Source organism: Dendropsophus ebraccatus, chromosome 3 (assembly GCF_027789765.1).
Source record: "Dendropsophus ebraccatus isolate aDenEbr1 chromosome 3, aDenEbr1.pat, whole genome shotgun sequence".
In the NCBI taxonomy this organism is placed as follows: domain Eukaryota; kingdom Metazoa; phylum Chordata; class Amphibia; order Anura; family Hylidae; genus Dendropsophus; species Dendropsophus ebraccatus.
In genome coordinates this window covers 36,998,167-37,013,484 of record NC_091456.1, presented here as the reverse complement: position 1 = coordinate 37,013,484, position 15,318 = coordinate 36,998,167, and the positions used below count along the sequence as shown (strand labels likewise).

General features: G+C 43.1%; 1 protein-coding gene across 4 annotated transcripts in view; it reads right to left on the bottom strand.

Annotated features, from left to right (window-relative positions):
- The window catches only part of EMID1 (EMI domain containing 1), a 70,221-nt gene that overhangs the window by 45,192 nt on the left and 9,711 nt on the right, over nt 1-15,318 (bottom strand). For all 4 annotated transcript variants that reach the window (XM_069961436.1, XM_069961439.1, XM_069961438.1 and 1 more), the window contains exons 2-3: nt 14,097-14,210; nt 13,892-13,995 (exon numbers count right to left, since the gene is read on the bottom strand). In XM_069961436.1, coding sequence (XP_069817537.1) covers nt 13,892-13,995; nt 14,097-14,210 — 218 coding nt within the window. The remainder of the gene's footprint in view (nt 1-13,891; nt 13,996-14,096; nt 14,211-15,318) is intronic.

The window sequence follows — 15,318 nt, the reverse complement described above, 5'->3', positions numbered from 1 at the left end:
CCCCATAGCAAAGATCAAGCTAAGCCCCCCCATTATGGGGCCTGGGCACAGCCACCCATGAAAAAGGAGCCTGGTTGAAATGGGGGGGGGGGGGGGGGGGGGGAATGACTTTTCCCCCCCATGCACTAAAAACGTATCTCCTCAAGAGCACACACACATACTGTATACTATAGTTCACTTTTTGAGCATCTCGTGGTGAGTTATATTGGAATGCTGCTGGAGGGCCACACATATATGTATTGGCAGCACTACTATGTCCTGGTTGGTCCAAGGATGGAAATTTCCCTTAAATTTCTCTTCTCTTACAACTTCCCGCCAGTCAGGCTATGGCCTGCTAAGCTAAAGGAGGGGTAAACTACCGCAGGCGAGGGGATCACCAATTCGTACTGTTGAGGTTTGTGTTTCTCAAGTCTCTCAATTCCTTTCAGTCTACATGAGGACTACTTTAAGCGGTTGGAGAAGTTGCTTCTAGCCGGTGTGCCCTGCTGAAACCTGCCCAATCCTAAGGAGAAGTCTGACGGTAGGCTCTTCCCAGCTGTTCATGCCTGGGTGACGGTCCTATATTACTTGATCTGGCACTCTGATCTCTCTAAAATTCAAATGAACTTCATAGCCATGAGTATGGGTTTATCTCCCACTACAAAGTCACGCAACACATCGGTATCATGCCATCAATCCTTGCAAGAAACACCAAGCATTCCTTGGTCACCACATCGGCAGTAACTGAGTAGGGGAGACGCAACAACACAACCTTATTACTGATTATAACAACATAACACAATGCCCAATATCTGGAAGGTTCATCATTATTGTGAGAATCGAGGGGGTGGAAGATCATTGTACTGCATGCAATTCAGTTTGCTGATAAATAACATTAAAGGAGGGGGAGGAGAGCATGTTTGTGGGGAAGAAAACACATGATGCAACAAGTGTTTTTATTGTAGTTGTGGTGTAGCCACTATGTCATGTACTGTGCTATAGGTTCATATCCATCTTCCAGAATGCCTCCTTGTGTTTTAGTTGTGTGTATATATACATATATATATAATTTTTTTTTTTTTTAGATAAACATGTTTATTGCCTGCCTATAACAGAAATTTACATGGTTAAGGACACACCACTCAGAAATAACAAATTTGCTATCACATACTTTATTTAATTCGACTTTTTTTTATTGAATCTTTTCAAAAAAGAAAAAAATTTTTTATACAAACCAAACCCAAGAGGACATATCCTCTTGTCCCCTTCCTGCCCCGCTCCCCCACCTTCCTCCCGTAACACTGTTTATATGTGTCCCTGCACAAGATATTCCTAATGTCAGGACAGGGGAGGTAGGGACAAGACAATACAGTTGGCCCAGAGTCTGAACCCACCCACTGTCCCTACCTACTTGCCTCTGCCCTAGGCAGCCGCGGGCAACCATGAAGACATTCCCTATGCTGAATAAGTGCAACAAAGAACAAGACAGACAGACAAACACAATAAAGGGAAGTCAACAAGCCAAGTCAGAACCAAACAGGCAACGCAGTACAAAATCAGGAAATAATCGCATAGTCAAAGGTGAGGTCAGGTAACAAGTCGAGCAAGCAGAGGAATTAGGAAGGGGGATTGCAGGAATAGACAGGGGGAGCTGGGATCAAGGTATGAACCTAAATAGCCAGCAGAGAAGGACTGGTTCTGCTTGAATTTTTGAGGATCAAAAGCCTGGTCCGGATCCCCATTGGAAAGGAATATGTCAATCAACATATACTGCTCAGCTGCAGCAATCAAGTCTAGCAGAGCTCAGTGTAACTCCTGCATTGCCAGGAAGCTGAGAAGCAAGCCGGTATGTCACACAAAAGTAAAAACAGGCTCAGTTCACACCAGGCTACTGCACAATCCTGTCACCTAACCAATAAATACAATTCATGTGACTCAGACCTTTGGCTTACTATATGGTTAACAAAACACAACAATCACTGAACTCAGGGAGAACAGTGAAAAATTCCAATGGAGTACTCATTTACGAGTCTCCACTGATTGTCCCCTACAAAATTTAAATATGCAAAAAAGGGGGCCCGTGGAGCCTCAGTTACGAGTCTCAAAACACGGGAATAGCCAGATATCCCTCTCTCCAGAGAAGGAAGCCCATTGCCAAGGGGTGCCTCCTAGTGGGGAGAGCACCAAACCACCCTGATACGTAGTCCCTCAGGTCCTCACTCTGTTGCGAGCTTTGGGACCTAAACAGGGAAACACCAGGGTGGCCCCTGTAAGTCAAAGTCTAACTCTGTGGCGAGTATAACGACATAAGACAAGGGTTACCAAGGCTAGGCATCCATCCACAGACTGCAGTTTCGGGGTATTTGCCCCTCGTCAGTGTGGAGTAGGATTCTGGCTACTGGGGCAATGATAAATCGACCAACAAAACACAACAATCACTGAACTCAGCGAGAACAGTGAAAAATTCCAATGGAGTACTCATTTACGAGTCTCCATTGATTGTCCCATACAAAATTTAAATATGCAAAAAAGGGGGCCCGTGGAGCCTCAGTTACAAGTCTCAAAACACGGGAATAGCCAGATATCCCTCTCTCCAGAGAAGGAAGCCCATTGCCAAGGGGTGCCTCCTAGTGGGGAGAGCACCAAACCACCCTGATACGTAGTCCCTTAGGTCCTCACTCTGTTACGAGCTTTGGGACCTAAATAGGGAAACACCAGGGTGGCCCCTGTAAGTCAAAGTCTAACTCTGTGGCAAGTATAGCGACATTAGACAAGGGTTACCAAGGCTAGGCATCCATCCACAGACTTATGGTTAGCATAAGTGGAGATCATGTGCGGGAAACTGAAAGTAAAGATCAGTGGTATTTACTCCAGATATTATTACATTCGTTATGTGCGTATTTCTGTATGCCTATCAAATAATTGACCTTTCTAACTTGCTCCGCCACTCTGGTAGGCTCCTCATCAAGCCAATGCTTGGCAGTTTACGAGCCACAGCAATCTGCTCAGCAAGATCCAGAGCTAAGTCCTCTACATACCCCAAACTTAAAGGCCTAAAATATTGCTGCTATTCTAGATCAATTAGCGATTTGCTAGCATTCCCCCACTTTTCAGGTTTGGTCACAACTAGAGGGCAAAATATTGCCTAATATTACGTTAAGGACCTCCTTACAGCATCCTACCTGAGCTTACCAATTCTATTACTCCCCTTACAAACCCTAGTAAATGTTTTATAACTCTGGAACACTTATGCAATCTGTTTAAATTGGATTTATATTCCAGGAGACCAAATGTCAAACCGTTTTTTAGGTTGCACTCTTCTGAACCTAGACATTTAGGCCTAAGTAAAGATTGGTTGCTAGCTTTTATACTATTAAGGCCTTAAAACTCTTCTCAGACATAGACCCACGTTCCTAACTCCAAACCAAACATTCTTCAAACCAAAGAATTTCTGGTTAATGCCTGTGCATTCTCTGGCATTATTTCTACCAGCCCCTAAATAGTTAACTTCTTGCCTTGCCAGTGATTTGCTATCCTGATCTACTGGTTATCTGACTTTGACTAGTGTCCCTGACTACATGTTTGTTTCCTGACTTGGTCTGTATTTTTGTATTTTCAGTTTTTTTTTTTACTCTGATTTGCCTCATTGACTCTGTTTTTTGCCTAGTGACTTTGTACGAGAATTTGCCTCTCCCGGTTTCACCCTAGCTTGCTCACCACCCGCCATTGCGTATTTTTTGTCCTCTTCTCGTATTTGTCTTATGTTTGCCTCATATTTGTTTCATGTCCTGTCCCACCTATGTTAGCGTAGGGAACAGCTCAAAGTTGTCCTATGTTGCTTAGGACACGTTGAGACAAGTAGCCAGGGACAGTGGGTGTGAGACGGTATGCCCATGGATTTTTGATGCAGATAAGCATTAGATTTTTCCATTGGATCTGCAGGTACCATACTGCAGGTACCATACTGCTACACTGCAGGGATTAAGGGAGAAGTCCGGGAAATATTTTTATTTAAGTATTGTATTGCCCCCCAAAAGTTATACAAATCACCAATATACACTTGTTCACTTGTACTTGTACATAAAGTCCTTTTTTCCCTGCACTTATCACTGCATCAAGGCTTCACTTCCTGGAAAAAATGGTGATGTCACTTCCTGGATAAATAGGTGATGTCACGACCCGACTCCCAGAGCTGTGCGGGCTGTGGCTGCTGGAGAGGATGATGGCAGAGGGATGCTCAGTGTCCCTCCAGTGCCCTGTGTCCCTCAGTGTCCCCCTGCCATCATCCTCTCCAGCAGCCACAGCCCGCACAGCTCTGGGAGTCGGGTCGTGACATCACCATTTTATCCAGGAAGTGACATCACCATTTTATCGAGGAAGTGAAGCCTTGATGCAGTAGTAAGTGCAGGGAAAAAAGGACTTTATGTACATTTCCCGTAATAAGTGTATATTGCTTATCTATATAACTTTTGGGGGGCAATACGATTCTTTAATAAAAATGTTGCCGGACTTTTCCTTTAAATGATTGGAGGAACATGACAAAGTGTTCAAGATGTTGATGTAGCCTCCGAGTTCCCTGGTCCCAATACAATTGAATATCTGAGGGAAACTGTCTACAAGGGTTGTGCAACTCTATTATAGTGATTTTATAACCTATGCTTTTAAGCAACAACATTTTAACCCTTTCCATGTTTTTTTTTTCAACTTTGGAAAGGGCTGAAACACTGCTGCTTATTTTATTGGAACTGTTACTAAGCCTTTTTCTTATTTTTTTTTTTTTTTTTACTTTCATGGATTCTTTATCAAGGTCTGTGTTGCTGGCACCACTACGTTTGTTCCTGCTCTCCTGTGAACTCTCTCTCTCTCTTGAGATATATACAGTATATAACAACATGGTGACAAGACAAGTGAATGGGAAGAACCCTTGTTAGTGCATACCAAGTGTAATCTTGCATATGTTGTATGCTGACCCTTAGTGCCACTGGGAGACAGGTACTGATCTTTACCTAATCCATGTGAAAAATACTAAATCCTCAGTAATCTTTTACTATATGGCATAATCCTTTGCAGGAGATTTAATGGAGTTCCACATGAATATATGGGCTTACCCCCACCTTCGTGCTAGACTCATGTGGATAGACAGTACTCTACAGCCAACTCGAATGGTTTATGTTAGTCACATGTTTTCCATTTTCTGCATTGGTGTTTCCCATTAGAATTTCCAAGCCTTCTGTACAACATGATTTAAAGGAAGAGGTACTAGATTGGGTCATTTTGTATATAGTTTCTTTATAAACAAAGTGGAATTTTTTTCTGACTCTATAGGCACATGGGTGTATATGGCTACAATAAGAAGTATATATTAGGGGATTACTGTTTATGCTGCTATTATGTAAATATAGGTTTAGTTATTATTTCTGGTGGGGTATCTGCTGCAGTACCTTGCCGGTAAGTTATAAGAGGACACTCCTGAAACTGAATGTGGAGTCCTTTGCTGTCATTATGAAACTGGGGCACTTTGCTCATGTTATTGATGTAGACACTTTTCTGGCACAATTAACAGTGTAGATGGCACTGCTGACGGGGGACTCTGTACTGTCCTATTGATGAGTACACTTTTTTTTTACCAAAACCATTTTGGCATGTGTAAAACTGAACAAGTTAGTCCTCATCATTCTGCGCTTAATACCCTGTAATGTGAAAACAGAATTTAAGACCAGGCAACGACAACTCTCGCAACCAATGGCAAGATATCCCGCCCATAGACTTCTTCTGTGGTACACATCAGGGCTGTCTCCTATACTCCCTCCTTTTCAACATCTCCTTAGATCCCCTACTATGTCACAATAAAAACTCCCCATTGTACCCAGGTGTCCAAATTGGTGGATTCTGAGCTCAAGATCATGACATTTGCAGATGATCTACTTCTGGCACTTCCATACCCAAGGTGCCCTCTTTCCCTGGCACTTAATGATGACCTTCAGGCCAAAGGTTTTTTTTGGGGCTACACCCTGGACTTGATTCAATGTGAGGAACTACTCCCCAAAGGTCCAAGTCACCTTCTCTGGCATTGACTCTAGTAAACTGGAACACAACACAACTCTCAGCATCAGAATTACAAAGTCACCAGTCAAACTATACTCAAGAAACATCAATAAATACATTTAGGTCTTATTCCCACATTTGGTGCACAGTCCGTATATATGGATTATTGGAACTTATGGCATCATTATGACTGTACTGTACTGACACAGCTTTCATGCCTATACCCATACCTATAACATGCCTATACTTATACCCAACAGACAAACAAAAAAATCAACCACCTACAGTATACAGAATGTTTATCTGAGGTAAAAAAAAAAATCTAAAATCTCCTACAGAATCTTACAACAAACTTCACAGTGGACTCCATTTCCCAGATATCCATTGCTTAAATTTATCAGCATTATTTAATATTATATGTGACTGGTACTAACATACCGAAATCCACCCAGATACAACTCTAGACTTTCATATGGCCTCCAACCTTTCACTTCCTAACCTATTACATACCCCAATGGGCTAAGGATAATCCATTCATTATATCCGCATGGAAATATTAGAAGCATGCAGAGACCCATGGGCAAACCTCCCTTCCTAACCTCCTTTTTTATGTATTTAATAATTTGTCTTTGGCAACAGCAACAGATTTTTGTCTGCCATTACCCCCTATCATAGACATACTTCTGTCTATCCATATCTGTTAACTAAGAAGTTGACTGAAACAGATTACTTAGTAGTTAAAATTGTTTATAAAACTTGACCCAGGTTTATATGTTTCCACTTTTCCGGTATCATTGGAGACTTGTAAACCTTGTTATGGATGTTCATCCCTATTTTTTTGATAACAGATGTAATCCCGCATATTTTACATGTAAATATACGGCTGAAGAATTTTTTTAATAAAGAACTGTCTAAAGAGAAAACTGAATTTTAAATTTTTAATTTGTCCATATAAGATCTCACAACTGACAATGCATAGCAGAGCAAACACCAAGCCATGAGGAGGAAAGAACTGCCTGTAGAGCTCAAAGATAGGATTGTGTCGAGGCTCAGATCTGGGGAAGGGTAAAAAAAAATTATAGCACAAGGCCACAACATAACAAAATGTGAAAAAAGTGAAAGGGCCTGAAGACTATGGGAATGCACTGTGTATGTATATATAAGGTTTATTTTTAAATAACAATTGCTATTTTAAAAAGCAGCAGCGGAAGTTCCTGTTTGTCATTTATCATGCCATCTTTCCTGCACCCTTCATTCGGTTCCCCTCAGGAGACGCTGGATGTTGTATATTAAGAAACTCTGTGAGATCCAGCGAGAGGGGCACAGGTCACGGAGACTGAAATAATCTTAGATCTGCTGTAGATTTACATCTTCCTTCTGTCACAGCCAGGAAAAGACACAGCTGTTTTGTTAAACTGAACAACACCCATAAAATGGACAGTACGGTGGCTTGTAACCTCAATGACAGAATCATCATAATGATTTGGAGAAAATGGTTTTTCATACATGGAGGCAGACAACTTCAGCATCTATAATGTGGCCTATCGTTTCCTAACATCTCAATATGGGTGCATATTGAGGCTATGTTCACACTACGTAAATCTACGGCCGTAGTTCTCGCCGCAAAACTACAGCCGTAGATTTGCGGGGTGGAACATAGCATTATTTGCTAAGGGATCCCGGCCGGAACGTACACACATGGTATGCGCTCCGGCCGGTTCCCATGCGGCGCCGCAAACAACTGACAGGTCCATTATTTGCGGACGGAATTCAATGAATTCCACCCGCAGAAGGACCTGTCAGTTCACACAGTGAAGCGAGCGGCTCCGGCTGTTTGCTTCACTCTGTGCTGTGGGAAGCTCTGATGCGGGCGCGCGCTGATGCTCCCGCATCAGAGCTTTACGGAGGAAAGATCATCCGGCCAGTACTTAAGTACTGATATTGGGCCTGCTGGTGGACACCCCCGGACACATGGCAACAGGACCTTGGTTAGGACTAAGGTAAGGTGGGGGGGGGGCAGGTGCAGAGTCCCACGATAAGCAATGTCCAAACTTTACTTGTAAAAGGTATCTTAGTGCAAAGATAGTAACAAACAGCGCTCAAGTGCCTAGTGCAAAATCAACAGTGGCAATAGGAACAGGCAAATAGGTAAGTTGATAGAATAACAGTAGCAAGTGCCAGGGACCAGATAGGAGGACCCCTTGCCTTATTTAGTAAGTACTCTGCCAGGATGTGGTATAATGTCTCTGTAATGATCCTCATACTCACGTATAGATGAGTCTCAGTCAGTGTCGGACTGGGGTACCTTGGCCCACCAGGGAAATTGATTCTTGGGGCCCACCCAACATATAAAGACATAATCAGCGCCAAACCTTTCACGTTAGTACAGCGACTTTGCATAGAGCTGTGTATGTGAGCAGCAGCGCTCGCTCACTGCCAGTCACTTATACAGTTGTTACTGATTCATGCAATTGTGGTAAAACTACACCATTTATGTAGAAACTTTAATGAAATTCCAACAATATTGCTGTAAAAACACATAAAAAATGTCATGTGTGAACACAGCCTCAGAAGATGAAGGGAAAAAATGACCATCTAGTCTGCTCCTCTATTACAATCTCCAGCAAAGGAGACCCATGACGGTTTATTCTAGCCTCACCATAAGGTGTTGGGATAGAATAAGACTTTAAAGGACCATCATGAAAGTCATATCAGTGGTCAGCGTTAAAGGGGTACTCTGGTAAAAAAAAATATATATTTTTTTAAATCTCATGTCAGAAGTTACAGACTAGTAAATTACTTCTAATTAAAAATCTTCAGTATTTCAGTACTTATCAGCTGCTGTATGTCCTGCAGGAAGTGGTGTGTTCTCTCCAGTCTGACACAGTGCTCTCTGCTGCCACCTCTGTCCATGTCAGGAACTGTCCAGAGCAGTAGCAAATCCCCATAGAAAACCTCTCCTGCTCTGGACAGTTCCTGACATGGACAGAGGTGGCAGCAGAGAGCTCTGTGTCAGACTGGAGAGAATACACCACTTCCTACAGGACATACAGCAGTTGAAAAGTACTGGAAGACTGGAGATTTTTAATTAGAAGTAATAAACAAATTCGTATAACTTCCTCACAGCAGTTAGTTTGAAAAAATATTTTTCACCGGAATACCCCTTTAAGGTCAATACAAAATGTCAGACAGATGTGATTAAAAGTTTAATCGGTCTCAGGGGTGCGACACCCAACAATGGCCAGAATGTCACTCAATCCATCATAATGCAAGTGAGGGGCAGAGCACTCATTATAGGAGATGGGTTCCATTATAGTCTATGGAGCCCATTATGTAAAACATGACTGATGGAGTGATGATCTAGCCCCCAGATGAGGTCTCAGCACTGACACCCCGACTGATCAAAACATTTCACACGTCTGCATGATGTCAAAAGTTTTTAGTGGAAGGAAAAGCGTTTTTGCAGTGGAAAGAAAGCAGTAAGCATGGTGTCACACAGCTAGGTTCACACAGTATTTTGGTATTTTTATGTAACCAAAACCGGGAGTGGATTTGAAACACAAAGGCTCTGTTCACACACACTGTTGAAATTTAAAATTATTTGCCATTAAATGGCGGCCATCCACTAAATTTCTACAGTGTGGGAACGTAGCCTTTCTACAGTGTGGGAACATAGCCAGTGTGGGAACCAGTGTGCATCCGCATCCGAATTCACCACTGCACACAATGGAGCGTGTGGCCGGAGCTGCACGCTCCATTGTGTGAACTGCCATGTCTGTACGGCCTATTAGCGGCCGCAGAAAAATGACATGTCATTTTTTCGTGGGGCTGAAGCATATACTCTGTGTATACGCTCCGTCTGGGATTCCATTCATTCCAATACAACGTATGTTTTGCATAAATCGCGGCTGTTATTGCAAATTGCAACAACTAGATTTATGCAAAACATATGTTGTGTGAACATGGCTTTAAGATGTAATCTGCCATTTTATACTAGTAGAAGAGAGAGAACACCATGCGGCGCACATAGCGTATTACTGCAGAACAAATGTGTGTAAGTGGCTAAACTTGCTGCTCACCTTGGGCGGTCATGCTACAAGCCCAACACCGCCAGTCACTTTAGCGGTGGTTTGTACACCTTGATGCCGCTTGCAGCACTTTCAATGGAACCAGGAGACTTGGTACAATAATTCAGCAGCGAAGACAGCACCAAAGTAGTCAAAAATCTTGTGACTTTATTGACTCCCTCTTGTGCAATGTTTTGCCTTACTCAGAGCTAAAACGAAACATCGCACTAGAGGGTGTGAATAAAATCACAAGAATTATTACTACTTTAGTGCTGCCTCTGCTGCTGCTCCGGAGGGGGTGCAGTCTGGTGAGGGGGTATTATCCTACCTATCACTGATACTACTGCTGCTCCGGAGGGGGTGCAGTCTGGTGAGGGGGTATTATCCTACCTATCACTGATACTACTGCTGCTCCGGAGGGGGTGCAGTCTGGTGAGGGGGTATTATCCTACCTATCACTGATACTACTGCTGCTCCGGAGGGGGTGCAGTCTGGTGAGGGGGGGCATAATCCTGCCTATAACTGATACTGCTGCTCTGGAGGGGGTGCAGTCTGGTGAGGGGGGGCATAATCCTACCTATCACTGATACTACTGCTGCTCCAGAGGGGGTGCAGTCTGGTGAGGGGGGCATTATCCCACTTGTGTCTGCTGCTTATATTTTTATTCTTGAGTCGGTACAATAGTTGAGAAGAAGTTCACACTCTGGAGGTCCCAGTTGTGCAGGAGATCCGTGAGGCTTGGGCGCTGATCAGCTGAGTCCGGATTCTCACATCACAGATGATAGGAGTTGTAGTAGACGTAGGAGTAAGACAAATCCATGTCAAATCAAATCTATTACTGTTATATCTACTACAACTCCTATCATCTTTGATGTGAGAATCCTAGGCTGATCAGAGCCTAAGCCTCACGGATCTCCTGCACAACTGGGCCTCCAAAGTGTGAACTTCTCATCACATACATACAGTATACATATATACACAAATAGACATACTGCAGACATACACACGGTATACGTATATACACAAATAGACATACTGCAGACATACATACTGTATACATATATACGCAAATAGACATACTGCAGACATACATACTGTATACATATATACACAAATAGACATACTGCAGACATACACACGGTATACGTATATACACAAATAGACATACTGCAGACATACATACTGTATACATATATACACAAATAGACATACTGCAGACATACATACAGTATACATATATACACAAATAGACATACTGCAGACATACACACGGTATACGTATATACACAAATAGACATACTGCAGACATACATACTGTATACATATATACGCAAATAGACATACTGCAGACATACATACTGTATACATATATACACAGACATACTGCAGACATACATACAGTATACATATATACACAAATAGACATACTGCAGACATACACAAACATGCAGACACAACACACCTTACATATATACATCTAATCATACTAACACACACAGACTCACCAACATAGATACACAGATACAAAAGCATGCAGATTACACATATAAACCATCTATAGAACTACATTACATAATATACACTATATACATGATACAAAACACACACATATATCACTCACATGCATAAACACATGACACATGTACAGACACACACTGATGACAGATAGACAAGTATATACACACACTCACATGTTCAGCAGGGCAGGAAGCTTCAGTCTTCTTGTCTCCATCTTTTCTTCTCCCAGCCAGGCCCAGCAGCCTGCAGCCTCTCCCCATCTCCTGTGCACCGACTGCACACATAGCAACAGGAGAGTCACGTGATTGCAGAGGGGAGGGGGATGGAGGAGGCCCTGCTGCTGCTGCTCCCGGCATCTTGTGACAGGCAGGAAGAGGGCAGCGCTGAGGTCCGGAGATGATGTAAGGAGCCAGGTGAGCAGGGGGAGGGGAGGGCCCATGATTACAGAGAGAACGGGCCCTGATGCCGTGCAGAACTCACCCAGCAGTGTGGGAGCCAGCAGGGGGCCCCTTGAGCTCCCGATACCAGGCAGCTTCCAAACGGGAGGCCCCTCTCTGGCTCAGGGGCAGGGCCCTGCAAGAGGGAGGAGGGGGTGGGGCCCACCGGGGGATCCCCCGGCTCCCCGGTGGCCCAGTCCGACCCTGGTCTCAGTTATCTCATCTGACCGCCTTCTGACTCTCAATGTTGGGTTTCCGTCCTAATGGGGTAATACGAGTCCCAGGTCTCTGTCACTAGGTGGAGCTAGGTAGTAGTATTCCTTCCTACCAAGCCGAGCAAAAGTCAGTAGAGAGTGGCTTTCTGGCACTGTGCTCTACTGAAGGTACAGCCTTGATAATCCTTTTCTTTACTTTAGCTGGTTGACTGTCTTGTGTCTTAAAGAGTCACTGTCGTTATAACTTTCAAAATCTAAATCAACAGTAGATGTGATTAAGTGTAAGATGTAAAGAAAGTTTGCAATTTACATTCTTTTTTTTTTTTTTGTCATGGAAAACACGGCACTTCCTGTATCCCAGGCCATCTAAGCGCTCACAGAGAGAAGGCAGTCATGTGATTGACAGACACATTGAGCCGTGACTTTCTGTACTGGCCGGAATTCCTGTGTTTAGTCTATTTTTTTCAACCAGCACAAGTCAGAAAATCTGCCTTCAGAAGACTGGACCTGGATTTCTGGTAAGTACAGCTTTTTTTACATCACGATAACAACAAAAATAATAATGAATGTATATTGCAAACTTGCTTTATTTCACAGTGGATGGCCGCCATTTAATGGCAAATATTTGCTGTTATTTTAAAACAACGGCTGTTATATTGAAATAATGGCCGTTATTTACTGTTATATGGCGGCCATCCACTCAATTTCAACATTGTGTGAACAGAGCCTTTCTGTGTTTTTAATCTACTCCTAGCTTTGGTTGCAATATGAGCACCACAATACTGACTGAAATATACCTAGTGTGAACCTAGCCTAAGGCTATCTTCACACAGTGTGTTCTTTTTTTTTACAAGAACGGCCGTTGTTGCCATTATAACAATGGCTGTTCTTGTAAAAAAAAAAAACAATACACTGTGTTGAATTCTATGGGGAACATACAGTAGGCGGCTGTGCACACGATTTATTGCACAACGGCCGCTGTTCCCCTGCAGCCGTGGAAATAATTGATGTAAATCATTTCCGGCTGACAGACTATGAACAACGCCCATTGTTCACAGTCTGTTCTCACGATGTATGGCCATGCTCATGGCCATACATTGTACTGAGGTTAATGGTTAATTGAATTGCAGCCACACCCAAAGGAGCAATTCAAATAACCATTCAGTAATGTTCCTGCGGCCAATATGGCAGGAACATGTAAAAATGCATCTGGTACTGCGCTGTAAGGGCCCGTTCACACTATGAAACGGTGCCAATATTCTGCGTGGAAACCCCGCTCACAGAATTGGTGCAGAATCCTACCTGTTATGTGTTTCAATGTGAGGCCTCGCGTCGCCGTTCGACGCTCCTGTCCACTCAAAGTATTCACATGTCAATGTCCATGTAAACAGACCCTAATACAATGGCCGTTGCATTACAGTGTGTGAACATAGCCTTAAACCATTTTGGAGCTCCTGGCAACATAATAACTCATGATGTCGGGAGTACTAAGGTCCGGTCCGCAGTATATAGTCTTTGCATAGATGTATATTGCAGAAATGTGAATGACCTCTTAGACAGTATCAGTAAATTTCCTCCAATGGAAAGAATGAACTGCACATACAACATATAGGAAAGTCAAGTTTGTTACCCTCTTCGCAGCTTGGTCCTCTGTAACCTGGGCAGCATCTCCACTCCAGTGTAGTCACTGTCTTATAGCTGAGTCTATAGGTTGGCCGGACAACTGTCCTATAACTGGAAATAAGGTAATACATTCATGACTACCGAATAACACGATGGTTGTGCAGAGAATGTGCAATAGATGACAAGTAGTGACATATGATGCCCTTCCTCACCTTCCTCCGGAGCAGCCTGCTGCCCAGTGACAGTTCTGGTATACCCTCTGCAGGAACGTGCCATTCTGAACTTGACAAGACACAGTGCGGGTGATGGGTACAGAGCACCAATTTCTACAGAAAACAAAAAGCGACAAAGTACAAAATAAATGTATTATCTGAGTTTAAACATCTCTTTCCTATTATAATATATAGATATATCATTCTATAGTTTTATGTCTGAAGTCATTTAATATTCCATCCTGTAACTCTAAAGGCTGAGCGAGCAACACTAATACCTGCCAATACTTTACCCGTAAACACTAACACTACTTTTCACGGATCCTGACTGGCATGGAAATCTGCATTCTTATTCATGGTTACAGTCCTCCCTGTGTGATCTCTTCTACTGCTCCGCCTATGTGTCAGTCCTTAGCTCTAGTTCTGGCATTCTGTTAATGAACAAGGAAGATCAGAAGCTGGTAATGCCTCCAGAGATGTCATTCTGCAGCCAAGGTCTGATGCCAGCTGACAGAGACAGCCAGATACCCAGGGAAGAAGGCTGAGGCAGTTTATTACAACTTCTTTCTTCTTGTTTTATATACACAGCATTCAATGACTGCTGTATATAGTGTAGAGGAAGTGGCACAGACAGAAGGGAGGGTCTGGGTCTAACTATAATGTACCTCAAACACCTGTCTGATATTGAAATAGATAGATAGATAGATAGATAGATAGATCATACCTCCCAACTTTGGCTGAGAGAAAAGAGGGACACGGACACGCCCCTAAACCCCAAGACACGCCCCTAAAACCCCAAGACACGCCCCTAAACCCCCATATCACGTCTTCCACGTTTTTTCACACAATCATAGGGTAGTAGTATGGCTGACAGTATAGTATGTTGGGGGTAGTAGTAGTATGGCTGACAGTATAGTATGTTGGGGGTAGTAGTAGTATGGCTGACAGTATAGTATGTTAAGGTAGTAGTAGTATGGCTGACAGTATAGAATGTTGGGGGTAGTATTAGTATGGCTGACAGTATAGTATGTTGGGGGTAGTAGTAGTATGGCTGACACAGCTATACAACTACTACCCCCAAAATTCTATATTAGTGTTATGTGTCAGCCATACTACTACTACCCCCAATATACTATACTAGTGCTGATACATAGCACTAGTATAGTACATTGGGGATAGTAATAGTTGTAGTGGAGCAGAACCTTCACCTCCTGCTCCATGC